Source organism: Morus notabilis, unplaced genomic scaffold (assembly GCF_000414095.1).
Source record: "Morus notabilis unplaced genomic scaffold, ASM41409v2 Scaffold348, whole genome shotgun sequence".
NCBI classification, from domain to species: domain Eukaryota; kingdom Viridiplantae; phylum Streptophyta; class Magnoliopsida; order Rosales; family Moraceae; genus Morus; species Morus notabilis.
This window is the reverse complement of record NW_010361555.1, coordinates 328,239-346,615: the sequence shown is the minus strand read 5'-3', so window position 1 is coordinate 346,615 and position 18,377 is coordinate 328,239. Positions and strand designations below refer to the sequence as shown.

The window sequence follows — 18,377 nt, the reverse complement described above, 5'->3', positions numbered from 1 at the left end:
AAAAGAAAAAAAAAAAAAAAAAAAAAAAAAAAAGAAAAAGGAAAAAAAAAAAAAAAAAAAAAAAAAAAAAAAACATGTTTTTGTTACATTTTCATGATCGACCGCGGACCAAGGTCGCATATTATCTAGCGTGCATTTTCATAGATTAAAGTCACAATAGAACAATAATAAGATGCTTATTTTAAGAATTTCTACATCGTAATTTTTAATTCTCTACATTTTCTTATAAAAAATTTAAATTTTAAAAATTAAAATCATGATTCTAAACTCATAAATTAAACTAAACGTCCCATAAGTAGAGCCTTTACCTGAGTTCAATGAAGTAGAACTTTGCATTTAGAAATGAAATAGCTAGTTACGGCATTTTGGGAGAGTGTAGTTATGCAGCAAAGAGATGAACCGCGTATATTGATTATAATGATAGGTAAAAAATGACAAAGGGAGAAGCTGGGAGTGGGAAAAAAACATATACATAAAAGCAAAATTGCGGGGGGGTAGCGGATATCCGATAAGCAACTCAGCAAGAATGCACGAATCAATGGAAGATCACAAGCACTTTCTACATGTGAGTTACAGTACAGTGAAGATTACTTGAGTCCTTGGCCAATCCAAAATCACAAATCCATCAGCATCTTTTAAGCAGCATTGACAAGGGAAGCGGGTAATAAAAGATGCGTCGCGTTAGCATTTTCTGCAAAGAAATGAATCCGACAGGTCTGGCAAGGACAATCAAGTCCATCTATTTCTTAAATTGCATCCCCTGTGAGCGGAAAAATGTTGAATCTCGTTTGGCAAGAGAATAGGGCTCGTTGATAACGTCCGATTTGCTATTGCTGATCTTGAATTTTCAGTGAAAGTAATTCACTCTCTTGCGCTTGGTTTTTGAACTTTGAACTGTAAGGTAACCACCTTCGGAGTCTATCTGGCCAGAACCTGAAGAAAATTTATATATGCAATCATTCACTCGAGAATGATATATTGTAATTCCCAACACAAAAACAAGGCTTGCCAGAGCTCAACAGTTAACATAAGGAAACAGTCAATCAATAGATAAGAAAACCACATAACCGCAATTAATATAGGTAAGTAAAATTTTAGTCTGATAAACAATTGATAATTTTTATTTTTATTTTTTAGTTATTATTTTTGGCTAGGAAACATTTAATAGCCTCTTGTATCTTGAAAAGGCAACAAACCTAATAAGGTGACACTACTAGGTTAGAAAAGAAGATTGCTAAAGTAAGAGCTACACCAACTGAACTAGAAACCAATCCTTAAAGATCAAGACAAACAAAGCACCATGTATCAGATAATTTCCAGACTACTACGTGGCAGATTAGTGAAGGTATTGATTAAGTATTATGATAGGTAGCACACAAGTTCAACGGACTTGATGATCACATTTTGTACAGATAGCCAGGTCTTGACAGTCAATGTGCTAAGACAGATACTGAATATTATCACCTTGAGGATTTATTAAAATGGAAAAAGAGATCGGTGACTTAAAGAAAACTTACAGGTCCAATCTTTCATAAATTGCTCGTCGCACCGAAGAGTTCAGGCCATAGGCAATTGAGTTAAATAGACCCTAAAGCAAGAATATAAATAAAAATTACTGTGTTTTCAAAAAAGCAATAAAACAAGTCCCCTATTTTCTTGGACATAAATTGGTCCTTGCACTAAAAACTAACAAGATGGATTACTCAATGTCACATATTTAGGATCAGAGGACCACAATTACTACGAGAATTTTTTTTGGACATATTCTAGAAATAATTTCCTTCAATATGGGCGTCCGTTCCAATCAGTCGTTTGTTATGCACAAAAAAGGTGAAAATATAATATCCACAAGTACAACTTTCTATCTGATATAGAAATTCAATGATTAAACGAAAATGTAATATGAAAAAGCATGCTTATTGCTTGCATAATAATCTTAAGTGAAGACTGTCAGTCCCACATAAAATAGATAGCAATAATTAGCTCAGCAATAACAACCATGGTCGTGGTTATAGAATTACCATGAGCGAGGCTGTCCCAACATCAAGAACTGAAAGCCAGAAGATTTTATGACCAGGTTCAATAAAGTCATGAATGCGGTTAATTGTGCCAAAAGCCCATGATCCGATCAGAATAAGTGGATAGTATCCCCATCGATTAAGAGCCTGTGAGAAAACAAACAAATAGATAAGAAAAATAATGAAGCCAAACAAAGAGAAAGTATAACTATTATAGTTATTGATGTTCAAACAGAATCTCTTTATATGGTGGATTCCTGAATTTATATCTCTTCTGTCCATATATGTATGAGCCAAGAGTTCATTGATCTCCTGAACTGACCCTAATAAACCTGTTCAACACCACATACCTTCATGTCTGCTCTTGCATCTGATTGATATGGTCGGTCCGACATTCCCACAGCCATCTGAAATTTGCAAAGCATAAGTACAATCCCAGAAAACAGAACTGAAAATTGTGTCCAGAAAAGAATAACTGGACGATAGGAAGACATACCCGAGTTGCATTGTTCAACATTCGTATCACTTGAAAATACGTAAACCCATTGTAAAGAATTGCACCCCAGAGTGGTATATAAAATGTTATGAAATGGACCACCTGCAGATTAGGCAGGAAAATGAGACTACTACGAGCAAGAAAAGAAAAAAGCAGTTACATCAAAAAATTAATTTAAATGCAGCTGACATATGGAAAAAACTGCATCATTGTCTGGTTATTTGTCCAAAAAGTGCCCAGGTTGTTACAATAATCAAACTGAAAATATTACAAACTTGAGTCCACCTCCTTGCAGCCGGTAGCTGCTAATCACTTGCCTTTCCAGTGCTTGTTTGTGCCCAACACCATGTGCCTAAGTGCGCATGGTTATTCCCAAAAGAGCGTATGACAGTCACAACTAGTGAAGTCCCTGAAAAGAGAAACACTCAAATGAGCTTCAATCAAACCAGAGGCATGTAAAAATGCAAAGTTCAATGCGCCTAACCACAGCAAGAATGGAATCATATTCTTAAACTATAAAAGGACTAGAAGCTAGAGAAGAAACCATAATGAGTTTTTAGGCAACCACAAGCTCGTACCCCAAACATACAAGTGAAACATGGCCTCCAAATCTTCAACATCGGTTTTGTGCCTAACGACAGTACGGTGAAGAGTAAAGGCTATGGTTGTAGTCCATAGGAAAGATGCCACACAGAAGAAATGAGTGGTATAACCCTGAGCATAACAAAAGAACCCTTTTGATGGATCCCTGCACAAGAGTAACATGAGTCATATAAAGCCAAAGTCACATGAAACACATACATATATGAAATACACAACTGCAATTTCTCCAAGTCCAGGAAGCATACCCAACCATGCTGAAGAAGCTGCACATCATATCCTAAAATCCAAAGGAAAAAAAAAACACTTTATTAGATATCTCAAAAATCTCAATTACTCAAAGCATTTCAAATGAACATGAAAGGAATCTTTTCAGGACACATAAGAAGGAAACAAAAAAGTTAGGATTGTTTTCTAATGCCAATTATATGCAAATCTCATAATCAAATACGCAAAATTTCAAACAATTCTTCAAAATTAAATGGTGAAGGTCTCTCCAATCACTACAAAAGATCCAAACCAACGGCATTACACTTCTCATTCATCATTACCGCCAAGAGTTCGAATTGCTCATAACAATACTACGAAATTCAGTTTCCGAAATAGAAATTAGAGAAAGAAAAAGCTAAAAATTCCACTAAGATCTAACACATATTTCTCTTCGGAGAATTTCGTGAGGTAATAAAGAGACTTACGGAGAGGGCAAGATAGAAGACGAGCTTGAAGGAGAACTTGCGGAGCTCTTTGAAGAGGACATAGCAGAGGACTATGAAGCTCGAACCGACGAACGATAGGCTCGCTGCTCCGGCGTTGACAGCCGTCAGGACCCGCCGATCGTGCGCCGTCAGATTCCCGACGACTTGCGCCGTCGCCGACATTTTTCAGATACCGAATCGTTGATTCGTTTCTCCTTTTGAGTGCTAAAACAAATTCAAGGAAATTCCGAAAACCGACCCAAACTTGGAAAATATTTATAAAAAAAAAAACAAAAAGTACAAAAATAAGAAGTCCGAAATCTTGCTCGTACGTTTTATTCTTTTCCCTTTTTTTTTTTCTTTTTCTGGAAATTATTTGCTCCAAATCTACTGTCGCGCCAATATAGGAGAAAGTGCTCAGCCAGAGCAGGAACGCGTTAAGGAACTACAACTTGGAAATCAGAAAGGGCAAAAAAAAAATAATAATAATAAATTAATTTATGATAATCATTATCTATAATCTTTATTAACACTGATCGCACTCTCGTCGCTTTGGCCGAGTGGTTAAGGCGCTTGCCTGCTAAGTAAGTGGGGTTTCCCCGCGTGAGTTCGAATCTCACAGGCGACGAATTGTTACATGTCTTATTTTTTATTTTTTATTTTTTATTTTGGGGATGAAAAACTTTTAGAATCATTTTTACACAACCACAGCTATGCCTATGCATCTCTTTAACCCAAAAAAAAAAAAAAAAAGTGCAGCTATCCATCACTGACAATATGATTTTTATGGGTGAAGGTTTTGACAATTAAAAGCTACATAACTTACGAGACAGTACAAACGCGTGAAAATGTTAGTATCACTATCAAATTTTCATTCGTTTAAAATGACGATGATTAGCAGCCGTCGGTAGATACCACATTAATAATATTTTTTTCTTTGTTTGGTTGAAAAACAAAAAACCAATCAGTTGATTAATATGGTGGAATTGGAAAAGAGGCAATGGAATTATGCAAAATCATGCTATTAATTAGACGTCTCGTATCAGACCACATGTTACACACATTAAAAGTAAAAAATAATAGCATGTAGTGTTTGCTCAAGCATTTGAGCAGAGTATTCACTGGGGAAAAAAAAAATTAAAACAATGAAGCTGGTTTAGACTGAACTCAAAATACTATTAAACCATCTGAAATTGGAAGAGTAAACGAGATTACCCAATGCAATAATGAAGAAGAGAAAAAGAGAAGAAAGGAATGGCAATTGCAAATAAAATACTGTTCAATTCCTCAAAAATAAAGGTAACATAAATGTCTTATTTATAAGAAAGAAATCCTAAAGCTAATATGATTTAAAAGCAAATCTAATTATTAATATTTGAAATAATCTAAATCTTAATGTAAAGATAAACCATCCTATCATTGGAACACCTAAGAGAGCTGTTTTGTCTGGTTTGGTGGAGGGAAGAAAATAGCATCAGAAGTCCTCTTTGATCGGAAGTGCTTCTCCACATCAGATTCCACATTGAAAGAAGCCTCAAGAACCTGAGGAGATAAAGCCTTCCACACCGAAGTCCTTCCAGCCAAATGGGTGAATACCGGGCTGCAAACAGACCAACAACAAAATTTGAAATTAATATGAATGTCATAAGAAAACACAACTATGAAAAAAAAAAAAAAAAAAAAAAAACCCTTTATGGTTTTGAGAAAAATTCACTTACTTTGGAGTTGTGATGATAGAGAACCATTCCAAGCCATCGGGGTCAGCAATCTTAGAGACAACATAAAACCTCGGCACAATGAACAAGTTACCGGCTTTAACAGTTGTTTCCAAGACCCTTTTGCCATCAACACCAACAACTTGGACACGCCCACTTCCCCTAACAACATACGTGACTTGGAGAGCGGAGTCGCAAGAGAATCCGGGCGAGCACATGGCGCTTCCATCCAACCTAACAAGGTCAGCCCCAAGTCCAACCTCACCAACCAAAGGCAGGTTCTTGGTGTTCAACACCACGACCCTCCCGCCGTCTTTGATGTCGACATCCAAAGGCGCCTCCTCGCAGTTCAAAGCGAGTCCCTCGCGGTGCTCCTTCTTTGGCTCCGGCAAATTAAATCCCTCCTGAAGCTTGACAATGCCCTGGCCGGATTGCCGGCCTACAAGAGTCTTTACTACATCCTCTTCCAAGTCCCATGCCCGGCCAACGAACTCGGTGGAGAAGCCGGTGAAAATTCCATTGCAGCCTGTGAGATAAAAGTCTGTGAATTCACCAGCCTTGTGAGCTTTGGAAGTGTCACCCAAGAAGAGAACAACAAGGTCAGTGTCCTCCTTGTTGTACCACCATGTCACGACGCCGAATGGGAGGGCGATGCTGTCGCCCTTCTTGATTGCAACCACCTTCTCTTCTGATTCTGGAAGAACTATTCCAGCCACACCGTTTCCTGAACAGAGCACAAATATATGTTATATTATACTGTTTCTCAGAGAATTTTACTTTGTAAAACTCAAATTCTAAACCAAATTGGTGAAATAAGTTAGGCCTAAATTTGTGTTGTATGACACTCTATGCAAGCCACTAAAAAGCTTATGTGTTGTGTTTTGATCCAATCGTCTTTAATCTTCAAGATATGAAAATTTGAAAAGCAGAATTTACAAGCATGATCAGCTGGTAAAATCGGTTCTCACAATCTGGAAAACTTTACGTAGTATATGAAGCCAAATTTACAAAAAAAAAAGGATTTTACTTTTTTTTTTTGGTGAAATAAAAAAAAAGATTATACTGCAACTTGATATTTTATTCTAAAATATTTTATACTAAAGAAAATATATCACACGAAAGCATCTTGAAGAAGAAGAAAATAATGACCGAAAAGCAAAATAAAAATTTCCATCAATCCCTCGACGCAATAGCATTCACTTTGCTTGTTGTAAAAAAAAAAAAAAATAACAATACTAATAAAGGAATGATACAAATAGTAAAAATTAAACATCATAAACACGATGGTATAATAGAAAAAAATTACTTCAACGATGTACATTGAAAAATTCACCATTGATCATTACCGTATAATTGAAAACAAATATAGATGAAAATAATAAAACAAAACACACATCACTCATATAGATAAATTAAATATTAAGAAGAAGAAGAAAAAGAAGAAGAAGAAGAAGAAGAAGAAGAAGGGGAAAATTTTACCTTGGAGAACGTAAGCAACCTTGGAAGAATCAGAATAACGAGGAAGAGCGAAGCCATTCTTCTCAAGAGCGAGCTTGGCCGCTCCGATATTTCCTTCGCGAAGCATGGGGAGCTCAGACGGAGACCAAGCATAGTAGGCTCCACCGTCGCCTCCGTACACTCTCTTCGACAGCTTCGGGGAAAGATCAATCGACATATTTTTCTTTTTCTCGGGAACGCAAACAGAAAAGTAGAGAGTATGAGAAAGCAAGAAAGTACGAGGAGCAAGAAAGCTACGAGTGAGTTTTAACTTTTACGTGTGTAAACAGTGATATATACAAGGTAACAACGGGAAAGGATTTTGTTTTTGTTTTTGTTTTTTTTTTTCGCCGAATGAAACGGAAAAGGTGTTGAGATAAGATTCCGAATTTGATTTTTGTTTTTTAATCTTTATTCGGATTATGATATTGAAAAGTATATACTATGTCGTTTAATTGATTTAAAATATAGCCAATAGGGGAAGAAATAAAAGAAAATCCAAAACGGGATATGATTTTATCTTTTATATAATGATTAATATTTAATGAGCACTCACCAGCAAATTAACGCTTATCTTCTTTTCTTCATAGATCATCACAATCAAAGGAGATTTAACACCTAAAAAAGAACTCAGCCAAAAAAAACAAAATAAAAGCAACTAAAAAATAAAAAAGAAAATATAAAACGGTGTCGTTTTTAATACTGAACTGCTATAAGTTTACTTCCCTCGTCTTTTCTTTTCTTTCTGGGTTTTATTTTTGACCCTGTTATCTTCACAAGGTGGTTATACATACGTGAGTTTTTAGTTTGCAAGGCAAATCCATGCGTTGGAAGAGTTTAGATTTGTTGTCTTATTTTTCCGTTCCATTAACTCTTTTACCAATACTATTTTGATAACTCATAATTAATTGCTTATTTTGTTTTAGTATTTAATATTTATTATTTGGCCAAATTTTTTTGAATGAATTCTGCCTCAAATACGACACATATTATTAAGGAACAAAAAAATATCAAAGTTATAAACACCTCAAAATTAGGGTTGTACAAAAAAACCGTAAAACTGAAACCGCACACTGACCGGAAAACCGACCGCTCCAAAACCGAAAAATAAGGCGCCACATGGAACCGACAAAGTCGGTTCAATTAACTGAACCGGACTCCTCCATTGCGGTTCGATTTCGGTTGAGCCTTTTATGATTTAGTTATAAACCGAACCGACCGTACTAATTCTGTAAAAAAATTTTAATAATGTTGTTTTTTACATTTCTCATTGTTTTTTCACTTCAGTCTCTCATTCTTCACTATGCTTTTTAATTATGCTTTGGACTTCTTAATTTCTTATGTCAATTTAATGTTTTTTACACTTTGAACATTAGTATTATTTGTTGTAACTTTCAAATTTCTAGTTTGTACTTTAGATTTTAGACATTAGATTTGAATATTTTGTATTTGTGGTATTATCAATTTGGATGTTGTGCTTTGTATTTATTTATTGTGATTACATGCTTGCATACAAGGAATGCGGGTAACCTGATAATTAACTGATAGTCACCATCTAGATTGCTAAAACTAAAAACGACCGAAAATCGAAATTCAGTTAACCGAATCAAATAGTAATTTTTGTGGTTCGGTTTCGGTTTCTGGTTTCTAGAAACTGACACGGTCGGTTCGGCCACCGAACCGACCAAAACCGACGGCTTTTAACCGCCGAACACCCCTACTCAAAATTAGATAAAATGTTAAACCTGTGTAATCCCTATGCACATAGTACTCTAAAGAACTAGAACAATGAGACCATCACATCCTATTACAATTAATAATCCTAAGATTGACAAACTTATCTGCATAACCATTAACTTCACGATACATATGACAAAAACAAAAATCCATTTTCGTGGACAAAGAAATAGCCTTGCTCCACTCATTACAGAATGAGACAGAAAATTCGAGACATTAAATCTAGACTCTTATTGGAGAGATCAAAGATTTTGTATAAATTGGCAGAGTTCAAAAGGAAAAAAAAAAATTCTAATAACTAGGTGAGATGTCATTTTTATTTTTTAATTTATAATTAATACATTAATCTTAGGAAAAATCTAATAAAATATGGAAAAAATAGTAGCTAATAGTTTAGCTTCAGGTGAGTTCATGCCACCCACAAAAAGAGAAGAATTGCCGAATCATATCTTCGGTAAGGATGGAGTTGTCATTGGAATTGCTGGTTTTTTAACAATGCTAAGCACGGATAGATCCCACCTTAATCAGGACTTTTTCTATGTTTGGTTGAAACAGAAAAACGAATCAGTTGATTAATATGGTGGAAATGAGGTAACAATGATTTTTTAACAATGCTAAGCCGTGGATAGATGCCACCTTAATCAAAGACTTTTTCTGTGTTTGGTTGAAACAGAAAAACGAATCAGTTGATTAATATGGTGGAAATGAGGTAATGCAAAGCATGCTATTAATTAGGACGTCTCACATCAGGTCAGATGTTAAACACATTAAATTATTAATTATATATTTGGTAGCAATAAGTTGAAAGATTAAAGAATATTCGATGTTAGGTGCGGCTTGGGAGAAAAATATACAATTGATCATGAAATGGTTGTTGAACTTCTCATTTGGACGTCATGGTTCATGAAGTTGCCTTTTTTTTAAATTTTTTTTTATTTAGCGCGCTAGTGTTGGAATCTCCTTTTCATTTTTCGTCCATTCTCACCATCATCATCAATTAATTAATTAACATGATTTATGTGATATTTCACTATTCATTTAATTAGATTAAGCTCCCACTGCTCATTTTCCTTACAATGCCAGCAAAAAAAAAAATGACAATATAATAGTTACTATTTACTTTCCTTCCAACCCCTCTCTTTGTCTAGAATTTGATTTCTATTACAAACATGATCAAATCAACTAATTAACATAACTTATTCATTCTTGTCATCATGGAATCAATTTCCGATCTAGCCTTTCTCAATCCGCATAATTTTTCGGAAGTTCTAAACTATTTTCGAATTTCCTATCCTATACAACGACGTGTCTGAGTGAGTAACTGATGACATGGTCGAGTTAATCCTGCGACGCCAACCACCCCGGCAGCCATCCCCTTCATTGCTATCTCCTTTCTCGTTCACTAAACACTCCATGGTAACACTTTCATCGGTTGGTGCAACATACACAAAAGGTTCAAAAAACCAGTCGTTTAAGTCCAAAAGAGGCTCCAAGATTGTGACTACATCGCCCATGGTGGGGCGACACTTGGGGTGGTTGCTCAAGCATTTGTAGGCCAATAGAGCTGCCCTTTGAGCACCCTTGGTGGAAAATTGTCCCTCCAGTCTGGGGTCCATAAAACGGTCAAGCTTTTTGGGGTCCTTCAAAAGAGGTCTTGCCCATTCCACAAGGCTCTGTTTACGACTTGGGCGATTCCTGTCTATTGACCGTTTTCCTGTTAGCAGCTCTAGTAGAACTACTCCATATCCATACACGTCACTTTTGGTTGTCAAATGACCTGGATTTTTTGATATCTGAATTGGGTCAGGTTAAAAAAATAATAAAGAAAAAAAAAATGTATTGAACAGTGTTTTTTTGTTTTGTTTTAAGGAAATGTATTAGAACTGGTGGATTTTCAAATTTGACCTGTCATGATGTACTCCGGAGCAGCATACCCCTGAGTGCCAAATATATGTGTGGTAGTTATATGTGTTTCTTCGCCTTCTGGGCCATCCTTTGCTAACCCAAAATCTGAAAGTTTAGGCGTATAGTCCTAAAAAAAAAATAGTACTAATAACAATGAGAATAGTTTTTTTTTTTTTTTTTTCTCCCAAAAGAAAACAGTTATTTTACAACCTTTTTGTACATTTCAAATGTCTATTCAATAGAATAATTAGGTGGTTTGAAAAGATAATATATCAGCCAAACCAAACTCGTTTACAATTAGACTCATAAGATGTTGACAAAAGAGGAGATATAGGAGCTTACAGTGTCTAATAAAATGTTTGAACTCTTGAAATCTCTGAATATCACTGGTTTATCTGCCTCATGCAGAAAGGCCAATCCCTTTGCTGCTCCAAAAGCAATTTTCATTCTAGTTGACCATGGCATGGCAGCAGTGAATCCTGCATAATAACATTAGCACAGACAAATAAATAAATAAATAAATAACTAGATAAAATTGAACAAGATAAGATATAGAGAGAGATAAAAAAAAAAAAAAAATTATAAGTCAATAACTAATTACTTCTGAACAGATGATTTTCTAAGCTGCCTCTTGCCATGTAGTCATACACTAGGAGCCTGTGCTCATCCTCACAACAATATCCAATCAGCTTCACAAGATTAGGATGCCTTAACTGCCCAAGAAAAATTATTTCTGCCTGCAACACAATGATCAAACAAAACATGAATAAAATGACTTTGATCAACTTATTTATTTATTATTGTTACATCTTACTGTGGCCTTGAATATGTTTATATGCTTATACAATAAGGTACCGTTTATTTTGCTAATTCGAGTTTAAAATTTGAGTTTTTTTACAGTAAAAGGCTTTCATAAACAGTTACATCTAACTTTTTTGCTACAGTAAAAAGCTCTCACATAAAATCACATCTCAATTCAAATTAAAAATTCAAATGAACGAACTAAACGAGCCCTAACTAACCTTGCTTGGATGCAAGCATAGCCGCTATTGATAAATTCACACCCGACTATACCTTAAGGTGTAGAGTTTAAAACCCGCACCCCAAATTCAAAAGAAATTAACTAACCAGCCACTCTCTATGGCCTTGCAGGCCATCCAAGTCTAGTAGTTTGACAGCAACAGGCTGAGCCACCAAACCAGGCCTAAGCTTTTCGTCGACGAATCCCTTGTACACCGGTCCAAACCCGCCTTCTCCGAGCAAATTACTCCATGAGAAGTTGTTTGTTATGTCCTTTAGCTCTGCTAAGGAAAACACGTGCAGCTTTGAGCCGATTAGAGAATTCGAGAGATCGTCTGCAAACAGCGGCGAGCTGGGATCGCTCACATCTGAAATAGACAGCCTCTGGAAAGAGATTTGCTTTGAGACCTCTTTTTTTGGTTCCAGCACTTGGTTCCGAGTCTTGCAACAGCCCGGGATTATCCATTTCCATGTGATCTTCTCTAAACTCATCTCTCTTATTGAGAAATATATATCGAAAATAAATAAATAAATAAATGAAATGGATACAAGTAGAGAAACCGGGACTTCAAGAAAGAAGAGTTTTGGGAAATTAAGAAAAAGGTTAAATGAAATGGTGGAGATGTGCCTTCGAGTGAAGTGTATATATGAAGGCTTAGACCTCAATCCTCACAGTTTCTTTCACTCACCAACCACTCCCATTGTACTGATAGTCTTCATCTATGCACATATAAATATATTAATCTTACGTAAATATATTCAAACAAAAACTTTGGTTTAAGGCACTGGCATGTATGTTAGAAAGTTGAAATGATTTGCCTAATTCTTGACTTCTTCTTCTTTAGCCTATTAGAAAATAAAAAAAAAAAAAAATTAAAAAAAAAAAAAACGAATAAGAAGTGTAACTTGAGCTCTAATTCCCTTTTATTCAATGCACTCAAAGACACAAAAATTATTAGATATTATCTAATACATATGTTTGATATTGAGGCAGTCCCACCAGTAGAAACAGCGATGGAAGATTTATGAGAATCTTTGATTGTTCTATTTATTTATTTATTTGAATAAATATTTCTTTCAGAGTTTGGTAATCCCTTGTACAAAGAAAATTCATTGAAGCGTTACAAGGTCAAGATCAGACCTTGCCACACCGAACAAGTACCAAAGTTCTTTAGAATTCCTGAGATTGCAGTACGCATATCGCAAATGACATACTATCGCAAATGACATACGTACAAGTACAAAGAATCCTTCTAGATAACTCTTATTAGTTATTTTTTTGCTAATGAATTTTTATTAGTTATTTATGCATCTGTCTTTTAGCCAATCTGAAAGATTTGTTTGCGTATAAAATAAACCAGAGTGGTACATCAATGAAAATAATATAATAAATTTTCCTCTTAATATTTACATTTGATTTGTGAGTTTTTCATTTTGACTGGCACGAGAAAAACAGAGGAAATAGATTTATTTAATTTTTTTTTTTTTTTTTTTACCAAGCTCACTTAATGAAACTACTGTACCGTAGTCTTAACATGAGAAAAAGGTAAAATGGTATATTTATATATGTGATAACAAAAAACTGTTAGAAGCCGTTCGTTTCGCTGATTCGAGTTTAGAATTCGAGTTGAGATGTGATTTTATGTGAAAGTTTTTTATTGTAGTAAAAAAGTTAGATGTGACTGTTTGTGAGAGTTTTTTACTGTAACAAAACTCGAATTATAAACTTGAATCAGCGAAACGAACGAGGCCATATGAAACTAGTCCCTTTTCTATTGGCAGTGTCATTGCTCAAAAGAAAGTCAAAAGGGAAGGGTGAACAAATCAAATCTACCAACAACTACCTTATAAGTCTATGATGGAAATTTTACCAAACACCACACATATATAAAACTCTTGGGATAATGATACTTCATGTAGTACATGCATCAACAACGTTGCTGAGTTTTCCTTTTTTTTTTTAGAGTTTGCAATGAACTTGAGTTCATCTTTGTGGGCCACGATGAACCAGAATCTGTAACGCATTACCATCTTTTGCTTAACTACAACTCACTTGGTAAATCAGAGAAAAAAAAAAATTTGAACATGAAATAATCTGTAATAGTTGTTGTAGGCATAATCGAGCGTGTAAACCTAATTATATCCTTCCTCTAATGTTGAGGACTTTGTGATCGAGAGTTCAAATCCCTCACTCTCAGTAAAATTATTAAAATGACGTATTGACGACTTGATAATAATTCTCGAATCTAAAGAATTTTAATTTTCAATCGTTGATCAGTGTAAATTTTGATCAAGTCTCTTAGAAGAATTTATAATGATTAACGATTGAAAAATAAAGAGCTACATTATTACATTTTTCATTACATAAATTTACAGTCAAAAGTGCCAGCATACTGCCGAACTATTCTTTCTCTCTGTATAGTCTGTTTAGCAATAAAATTCAAATTTGCATTAGGTGAACAAAGAACTTCTCCTGGGTCTCGTCATGCTCCTGGCATGGATTCAATGTTCCTCGTAAAAGGAAGAACATTTCTTTACAAGTGGATTAAGTAAAGCTGGCACGTGTTTAACACCTCAACCCAACTGGGTGATTTCCTCGTGTCAATCAGGCATTTTATTTATTTATTTATTTTGAGTTAATCTCACAAATAGTCCTTAACGTTTATCCTTAATCTCACTTTGACCCTTAATCCTTAACTTTTAAAACGTCTCACAGTTGGTCTTTAAAGTTTTATTTTATTTCAGTTTCGGTCATTTTATTAGCTTGGTATTAAAATTTAACAAAATTTGTGAAAATTAAGTATAAATCAATAATATATAAAATTTTAGGGCTAAAATAATGCAAAAAAGTAAAAGCTAATTTCTACCTGTAATCTTAAAATTTTAACTATTCTAATTTTAGTATCTAATTTACACATATTTCATCAAATGTTAACGCCTAATTAATAAAAAGATTGAAACTGAAATAAAATAAAATCTCAATGATTAACTGTAAAATATTTAAAAATCATGAATCAAAGTAGATTCAGAACAAACCTGAGGAACTATTTGTAAAACTAAATAATTTATTTTTTGAGAGAGCCTTTTGATTAATTAAAAAGGGGCAACTTTGAACTTGAGTGTAAGAAATGTAGTGTACGAATGAAGCAAAAATAAAAATGCACTGTACGATCTCTCCCTCCCCAGAGATCGGAGGTGAATGAACTATTATTGACTTTGATTGAAATCAAGGAAATGATGTGAGCTAACCAAACATTTTTATTGTATCACGCAAAAATCAAACGTTTTATTTAATTCTCTCACGCGGAAACCTTACTTAATAATTTTATTTGTGAAAATAGGAAATATTTTATTATGAAATTGGTAGGGGTCTGCGCTTGCCTGGGAATTCATCTTAGGAGACGTGCCTTCGCATTTTAAATTTTAAATTTAAATTTTTTTGTCTAATTTTAGTGTGTCAATTAGTATTTAAAAAAATCATATCATGTCACGTTGTGTAAAAAAAATTTAAACTTCTTATTAACTAACTCTATGCGTATTATAAAATGATGTGACATGATATGATTAATATTTGATTAGACACTAATTGATATATCAAAAATTAAAGTTATTAAGGTCCCGTTCATTTCGCCGATTCGAGTTTTACTACAGTAAAAAGCTTTCAGAAACAGTCACATCTAACTTTTTTGCTATAGTAAAAAGCTCTCACATAACATCACATCTTAACTCAAATTAAAAACTCGAATCAGTGAACTAAACGGGCCCTAAGACAGTATACATAATTTTTGATTGTTGTAAATGGATACTATTGTTGTATAACATAGTTATATATTTATTTTTATTATTTTTAATTTTGGATTTTTCAGCGTTTTTAATTTTTTTCTCTTTTCAATGGTATTTTTGGTCATTTCATTCATCAACATCTTAATGGGAAAGGATATGTATTTGCAAAGACAAACAACTAAAGGTATAGTTTTTTTTTTTTTTTTAATAAGAACCTAAATGCATGTTTTATAAACAACCTGAAACACAGGATATAAACAACAACCACCCATAAAGATATGCATATTAATATCTTTGTTTTAGTTTTAGGTCGGTGGTGAGTTAACGTGTATAAATTTCTTTCCCGGCCTTCATTTTTGTGAACAGTAAAATAAAATTTGTCACGTTGAACCGAATCTATTTACTTTGATATCAATCAAATTTCTAGAAATAAACAGCTTCAAATGACTAGAATTCAGCACCCGATCAGTACAATGGTAAGTTGTATGTAATTAATGAGATTGTTTATCATATAACTTTTTTTTGGTGGTTTAAACAAATAGTTATAAAAAGATGACGTGTCCCATCAAAATTATAGATTGACAAAATATTCTTGAGTAACACGCGGTGTATTATAGATCCTGTTTTTTAGGTGATACTGACTCAAATCTAATATATTAGTCGGGGGATTTTTAATGTCATGACAAACAATTAATGTAAATGAAATTATTTTAAAAAGATAGATAAAATGGAATTTTTTTTTTTTTTTGCTGAATTAAAAGAAAAATCAAATCAAATTAGAGATGACATTTCTTTTCATCTGATGAGAAGAGTGATTATAGCACAAGTGTAGTAGTTCCTAACATAAATGCCAACTATGTGTCATTATCAAAATTAGCATCACAGAACCAATAAAACCAAAGTGGGGACAACATTTGATTCCAATCCAACAGACCAGACACAATTCGCTTTTCCAATTTAATTCGCGCAACCTTTTTCCTTTTTTTTTAAAATAATAATAATTTACACCCATTCAACACTGCGTATACATGGCAAATAATTATTTGGCTACATGTTTATTTCTACAAAAAAAAAAAAAAAAAAAGTAAATAAGAGGGCGGGTCCGTGTTTTAATAATGACAATTGATTTTTTAATAATCAAAATGACAAAAGATTTACTTTAGCTGGTTAATCACAGAGCCCACCTTCTAGCCGAAAGATGTATTCATAATCTTTCATCAATAAATTAAGATAATATATTATTTTATTAACGTGTGTGTAAATATCCTCACTTGGGTCACTATTATTATTATTATTATTATTTAGATAATGTCATTATTTTTTAAATTGTATCAGTTAGATCTGTTTTTCAGTCAGTGTCACAAGTGGTGTTATAATATTGGTTGTGACATTGATGACAGTTAAGTATTTCAGATTGTGTATTCAGTAAATAAATTTGTAGAGACTATGTAGAAAGATAATAATGATGCAGAAACAGTAAAGACACACGAAAATGGTATCGCAGTTCGGTGCGCACACCTACTCTGCGGGGCCACGCCCAGACAGTGATCGATCCACTAAGTTTAAAAGATTACAAAGGACCGAATGGTCTTACACACTCAACGACTCCTTCCTTGACGATGTTGCCGTTGCCTAGAATCTCCTTAGGAGGCTTGTTCAACGAGCACCATTCGACTTGACGGTTTTCTCCCGAAACCAAAGAAATTTTCTCCCGAAGAACCAACTCAAAAGTGTTCTAACAATCCGTCGCAACACATCAAGCGACTCTTAACATTACAATCTCATACTCTCATGAACACACACAACTTTTTCATTTTCAGCACTCTTTTTTACACAGAATACATTCAGCCCAATACCATAAAAAAACACCATTGCTGCCGTTCAATATCTAATACAAAAAAAAAAAAAAAAACCTCCAGCCTAAAGAATTTCCAGCCATTAATTCCCAAAGTCCACTCTTCAATCTCAGCAATCAACTCTTTTGATTTTCAGCCCTTAAACCAGACAACCAGACTTTCCTTAAAAGGCTCACCTATTTGCTGTATCAGCCAAGCTTCTAGCCAATTTGTAACCAATTTACCAAATATAGTTTTCAACCAATTTGTCAAAAATAAACCAATATAAAAATGCACTAATAGTATCACGTCGTATTTTATTTTCTCAGTAACAATACACACCCCATTAATAAAATGTTATAATACATTATGAAGCTAAACCGTAATTTGTTAAGATAAAAAAGAATAAAATAGTAATTCTAATTTTATGAAAACATATACTTTTGAAACATGTTTATAATAAATTTTTTTATACCCTGTAATAAATATTGTTAAATTAAATAAAATATTAACTGATAAATTCAATATAATTCAATTTATTACTAGATATGCAAAGAAAATTGTCGAGTTAGATTAGAATTTTTGAATTTGATTATATAGTTATCTATTAGGATATAGTTTATCTTTATTTTTAGTTTTAAGTTATGATCATATTTGTCGTGTAAGGTTATTTTGAATTAAGTTAAGTTTATCTTTTAGGTTCTATAAATACATTATTAATTGTAACTTTATTCGTATTTTATTGACTGATAAATGGATATCGAATTTTCAGTTTTCCATCCTTATGTAATTCTTCTATCTTGGTTTTATTTCTCTTTCTTGGTTGATTTTTAAAAAAAATTAACAACCATTTAGCCCTTCCATTAATCAATAATTTAACACATTGGCGGGTCTCTTCCACTTGATGAGATCATGAGAACGTAACATTGTTGTTTCCTATCCAGAAATTAGAAATAACGGTCCGTCGAAGCAATTAGCAGTTGTCAACAACCCTTAATTACCAAACTACCCTAAACTGCTAAAAAAAAGCTACTGACGTTTACGTAATTTCATCTAAAACAACAGTGCTCCTCCTA

The 18,377-nt window shown here is 33.7% G+C and overlaps 3 protein-coding genes and 1 non-coding gene across 4 annotated transcripts; 1 reads left to right on the top strand and 3 right to left on the bottom strand.

Moving 5' to 3' along the window:
• Nucleotides 1-539: 539 nt before the first annotated feature.
• Nucleotides 540-4,221, bottom strand: LOC21401586 (G-protein coupled receptor 1). The gene is made up of 9 exons (XM_024166928.1): nucleotides 3,810-4,221; nucleotides 3,363-3,394; nucleotides 3,093-3,262; nucleotides 2,832-2,923; nucleotides 2,515-2,616; nucleotides 2,369-2,425; nucleotides 2,022-2,165; nucleotides 1,518-1,588; nucleotides 540-933 (listed from the first exon to the last, which is right to left on the bottom strand). Exons 1-9 carry the CDS (start codon nucleotides 3,990-3,992, stop codon nucleotides 828-830), a joined length of 957 nt encoding a protein of 318 aa, XP_024022696.1. The 5' UTR covers nucleotides 3,993-4,221; the 3' UTR covers nucleotides 540-827.
• A 134-nt stretch (nucleotides 4,222-4,355) lies between these two features.
• Nucleotides 4,356-4,437, top strand: TRNAS-GCU. Its single transcript has one exon. It is a non-coding gene; the product is annotated as a tRNA-Ser (tRNA).
• A 795-nt stretch (nucleotides 4,438-5,232) lies between these two features.
• On the bottom strand, nucleotides 5,233-7,199 carry LOC21401585 (glutelin type-D 1). The gene is made up of 3 exons (XM_010100084.2): nucleotides 7,004-7,199; nucleotides 5,528-6,248; nucleotides 5,233-5,409 (listed from the first exon to the last, which is right to left on the bottom strand). Exons 1-3 carry the CDS (start codon nucleotides 7,197-7,199, stop codon nucleotides 5,238-5,240), a joined length of 1,089 nt encoding a protein of 362 aa, XP_010098386.1. The 3' UTR covers nucleotides 5,233-5,237.
• Nucleotides 7,200-10,026: 2,827 nt separating this feature from the next.
• Nucleotides 10,027-12,175, bottom strand: LOC21401584 (serine/threonine-protein kinase RIPK). Its single transcript, XM_010100083.1, has 5 exons — nucleotides 11,792-12,175; nucleotides 11,265-11,400; nucleotides 11,006-11,142; nucleotides 10,664-10,790; nucleotides 10,027-10,535 (listed from the first exon to the last, which is right to left on the bottom strand). Exons 1-5 carry the CDS (start codon nucleotides 12,173-12,175, stop codon nucleotides 10,027-10,029), a joined length of 1,293 nt encoding a protein of 430 aa, XP_010098385.1.
• Nucleotides 12,176-18,377: the final 6,202 nt, after the last annotated feature.